The 5,023-nt window shown below is 42.3% G+C and overlaps 1 protein-coding gene across 1 annotated transcript; it reads right to left on the bottom strand.

Annotated features, from left to right (window-relative positions):
• Positions 1-3,326: 3,326 nt before the first annotated feature.
• LOC120221209 (olfactory receptor 10T2) lies at positions 3,327-4,361 on the bottom strand. The gene has a single exon (XM_039218480.1). The coding sequence runs from the start codon at positions 4,359-4,361 to the stop codon at positions 3,327-3,329; it is 1,035 nt and encodes a 344-aa protein (XP_039074411.1).
• Positions 4,362-5,023: the final 662 nt, after the last annotated feature.

Here is a 5,023-nt window from a genome sequence, read left to right as displayed (position 1 = left end):
TTTCACTGTAGTTTACAAAAGCACTGGCACATAATACTTTTGGAGGAAAATTAGTCTTTTGCCTCAGATAGATTGAAAGCATAGTCAGAATATGAAGGGAGCACCTGACCATAAAAAGACGGGAAATATAGGTATTTGTGTGTTCTTGTTGCATTATTTGCATGTGATTGCATAAGAAATATATTAAAATAACTCAGAAAACTTTTTTCTCAAATGTGTTAAAATTCACTAATGTACTAACAAGTAAGTCAGCAAGTTGTTCAAACACTAAGTGTGAATTTCAGGGACGGTCTGGTGCTGGAGGAGAGAGCAGTCTGAGGACTAGAATATTTACAAGATCTGGTGATTATACTTATGTTTCAAATATTCATGAAAATACTATGGCCAAGTGGGTTTATTTTTTTACAAGAAGGTCTGCAGGGGATGATCTGAGGTGCAGGTGCACAGACAGACACTAGGTCAGAAGAAGAAAAAGGAAGCAACTGGTAAGAGACACAGTTTCGACTAGAAACGGGGTAACACACCAACAGGGAGGCAAACGACAGTCGCAAGCTGAACCCTGAAGGAACACAACTTCGGATTTTCAACACCCCCCAGGGTTCCCCCGGCAAGCTGTAGGCAGATAGTGCGGGTGACACACTTCACCCATTTCTCACTTGGAGGATATTTTATTTTACCCTTTGACCCAGGAAGGAGTGTTTGGTCGGGATCAGCTACAGTGTTTTCATTTGGGAAGGATAACCACGTCTGCGCGGTAGTGGGTGGAGTTAAGGATCAGGACTTGTTTTCAGCCGTTACTGTGTGAATTGACGGAGGACTCAGCCAGAGCAATGAGAGAAGGTGAATGTTGGCTACAGGCTCTTACTCTAACCCAAGCAGCGCACTGCTGGGACAAAAGCCAGTGTGCTTTAGGACAAAGAAGAATCCCCATGTGTCCACTTGGCTTCCTTGTCTCCAAAACTTGGCTGAGGGCATGCCAATGGTTACATTGCCGGGTTGTGACTATGAATTAAAGGGGCGCAGAGCTAGGACCCGGGGAGTACATGTGTCAGGACCTTCTGTTAATGTGGGGGACATGGAATAACATACTTCCAAGAGCCACGTCACCCGGGAAGCCCTCTACTGTGGTCTGGGCACCAGCGCTGCCTCCGAGTCCTGTAGCTCAGGAAAGGCACCCTGCAGGCAGGGGTCCCACAGCACAGTGAACCTGCCTGTGCTCTGCTTTGTCTGGAAACCATTCTCTCTCTCTCTTTTTTTCTATTTTTTTCAATAGATTTATTTATTTGTTTTGAGAGAGAGAGAGAGAGAGGATGGGAAAGACAGAGAGAGAAGGAAAAAGAGAATCCCAAGTAGGCTCTGCACTGTCAGCACAGAACCCAATGCGGGGCTCCAACCCATCAACCCTGAGACCATGACCAGAGCTGAAATCAAGAATCAGATGCTCAACCGACTGAGCCACCCAAGTACCCCCTGACCCTCTTCTTAAATGTCTCCGGGCTACTGAAAAATCCAGCTTAAGAACCTCGAGAAGGAAGTAGTGGACTTCTTGCTGACAAGGCACGCGTGGATTTGGGCCACATCTTGGGGAAACAAAGGCTGTAACTGTATACACACCTTGAGCACTTGTAAGGTTGTACGGCCTTAACTAGCATTCAAGGACAATCAATCGACTAAGCTCCTCTCCCTTTTTATTGGCTTATTGTGTCTCTATATCATCCACAAGAAAAAAAGTTTTTTACCTCATTGAAAATATAAAGGAGAAGCCCTCTCACCTGATCCCAACAGAGTCAGACAGTTGGGTGACTAATTCAAAAAAGTCTGGTAGGGCCAAAAATTGAAGAAAATGACCCTTATATAACTGAAATGTTTTATTTCAGCTCAAGATGCTTAAGTATACACATATTTATCAATATTTTCATTTAGGGATAAGGCTTTTCCTTTCAGTATTGACCCATGTGATCAGAGCTCTTTAGAGCACACCTAGCCTAAGTCCACCCATGATTCGTTACAAAAATGGTCATGAATTTACAGATAAACAGGAACTGAGAGACTTGCAACATTGTGTAAGCAAATAACACTTTTCGATTTTTCGTGATTTTCTTTTCTTCTTTGATTTTCTTGCTCATACTTAATTTTTCCAGAATACTCCATCTAGCTGTATTAGAAATGAACAACCTTTATTACAATCATATTTCACCAGTCCATACTACAAATTACATTTCACAAGCAGAATAATTAGAGTAATAAATGTAACTGTCACAGATGGTTTTGAGAATAAGCAGACACTTTAACTTGTAAGGGCAGAAACATGCAGACACCCCAGGAAGTAATGTAATAGACATGAGTATTTATTGTACAAAGGCCAGGGGGATTTCCACAGGGAAAAGAGTGTGCTGCTTACCTTGTTATATAAAATCATGTTCCCTGTTTACACGTAATTTTCAGCCATACGATTAATGATAAGTGTTTTTCCTTTGGGTGGTGAAACATAATCTGAACAAATCAGACGTCAGTTTTTTTAATGTTTATTTATTTTTGAGAGAGAGAGACAGAGAGAGAGAGACAGAGAATGAGAGGGGGAGGGGCTGAGAGAGAAGGAGGCACAGAATCTGAAGCAGGCTCCAGGCTCTGAGCTGTCAGCACATAGCTCGATGCAGGGCTCAAACCCATGAACTATGAGATCATGACCTGAGCCGAAGTCAAACACTCAACCGACTGAGCCCCCCAGGTGGCCCTGGGAGATTTTTATTCTAGTACGAGTTGGGTCAATGGGCAGAAGCTCTAATTAACAAGAATCAGCTCTCCCAATCAGAAGACAAACTCTGTGCTCACTAGATAATTCACATATTCACAGGAAAAAACAACAACCACAACAGTTGTTCAGGTGAAAAAAAACCCCAAGGCTCATCAGTTTGAAGAGTTTTAAACACCATCTCAAATTACATGGCTTGAAATGGTAGATTTAAAATAATAAAATTATAAAATAAAATAATAGACCTAAAATCAATTCTACTTAGTACTTGTAGTTCCAATGATTGAAATAAAATGGTAGGTTCACGTAAGTTTCATGTTATGACCATTGCAGGTTGGTCAGCTGCAAGATCTGGGCCATTTCCAACTGTGTCCACCTTTCAATTTGAGTATTATCTTCCCTTAAAAAAACTATGCATTTTTCTGTTGCCCAAGTGTCAGTGTTTTGTTTTTGTTTTTTGTTTTTTAACCACGCTTTGGACAATGTACCATGTAGACTCATTCATGTTTTTTTTCTGGAATGGGAGGAAAGAAACAGGCATTAGTGATCCCTGTCCTTGGAAACATTGTCCACGTCAGGACTGGATTGGTAAAAAGACAGAGAAAGCATCCCGCCTTTGACCTCTCTTGTAACTTCCCTCATTACTTTTAGGGTTTTTTGTTAGATCACCTTGGTTGTTACAGGGCTTTCCCAGAACTCTTTTCAGGGCTGACTTCACCTCCTGGTTCCTCAGACTGTAGACCAGAGGATTGAGCAGGGGAGTGACCACAGTGTAGGTCACTGCCACCAACTGATCCTTGTCTGAGGCGGACTTGGATTTGGGCCTCAGGTAGATGATGGAGGCACAGCCGTAGTGCACGAAGACCACCGTGAGGTGGGAGACACATGTGGCAAAGGCCTTCCTTTTTCCCTCAGCCGAGGGGATCTTAAGGATGGTGTTGACGATGAAGCCATAGGAGATAAGGATTAGCAGGAAAGGCACCATGATCACCAGGATGCTGAGGCTAAATAGAACCAGTTCTTTCACATGGGTGTCCTCACAGGCCAACTTAATGACGGGTGCCATGTCACAGAAATAGTGGTTGACTCTGTTGGGACCACAGAAAGGCATGTCACAGATGAGTTTGGTGGCCACCAAAGCAATGAAGAAGCCCGTGACTCCAGACAGGGAAACCAGCCCCAAGCCTAGCCTTTTGTTCATGACGAGCGTGTACCTCAGAGGGTGGCAAATTGCCGCATAGCGATCATACCCCATCACAGCAATGAGAAAGCAATTGGTGCAGGCAAAGCCAAGGAAAAAGAAGAGCTGTGTGGTACAGGCAACAAAGGAGACGCTCTTGGTGGCTGAGAGCAGGTGGGCCAGCAGCTGAGGGACGATGACAAGAGTGTAGCAGGATTCCGAAAAGGAAAGGATGAAGAGGAAACCGTACATGGGAGTGTGCAGAGTCCTGCAGCAGCGGATGACAGCCATGATGGTGGCATTGGCTAGCAGGATTGTCAAGTACAGGAGAAGGAAGATGGCGAACAGCAGCAGCTGGAGGTCCCCCAGACTAGAGAAGCCCACCAGGATGAACTGTGTAACCACAGTGGACCTGTTGAAGCCTTGCATCTGGACAACTTCCTTCTGTGAAAGAGTTTGGAAGAGACAAAATGATACCCATCTTTGTAATGATAACATTCTTCTGATGTTCTTCACTTTCAGTATCATATTTGTAGGCACAGAATATTGATAGATCTCTCTCTCTCTCTCTCAGGACAAATATATTCCTTTTGACGATTTTTAGAAGAAATTATTAATCTCCAGTAATGGGAGAATGATTAGCTATATTAGACAAATACAACAGATTAAAAGAACCAACCAAAGAAGCAAGTTTGATATTTCCCACAACTATATGAGGATACGAGAACATTCTACTGTAAGAGAAAGAACAAGATATGAAGCCATATTAATAACAAGATTACAAGTGATTTGGGATTGCTTTCTGATATATTTTTGTTTTCCAAATATTTAACAATAAACATATTTTAATTTGACGATTCTAAATATGTTTCACTTTTATGTAGCTCAGAATATTTTTACCTCTTTTTGTCTACTGGCCAAACATAAATAGGAATAATTTGCTACTTCGGAATGTGATGTTATTATTTTTCCTAAATTAAAAAAAAAAGTGTTTTTTGGAATATCTACATATCTAAATTATGCATGGAATTTGTAACATCTGTCAGTGCCCACAATTACTGGCAGCAGTCGTAGTGGATGGCCTGCTAAGA

The sequence above is a fragment of the Hyaena hyaena genome, unplaced genomic scaffold (assembly GCF_003009895.1).
Source record: "Hyaena hyaena isolate Hyena2069 unplaced genomic scaffold, ASM300989v1 scaffold_766, whole genome shotgun sequence".
In the NCBI taxonomy this organism is placed as follows: Eukaryota; Metazoa; Chordata; class Mammalia; order Carnivora; family Hyaenidae; genus Hyaena; species Hyaena hyaena.
The sequence above is the reverse complement of the archived record's forward strand: the minus strand, read 5'-3'. Positions and strand labels throughout refer to the sequence as shown.

Excerpts from the sequence above, each read along its gene's own strand:
- LOC120221209 (XM_039218480.1), bottom strand. The coding sequence starts at position 4,361 with ATGCAAGGCTTCAACAGGTCCACTGTGGTTACACAGTTCATCCTGGTG.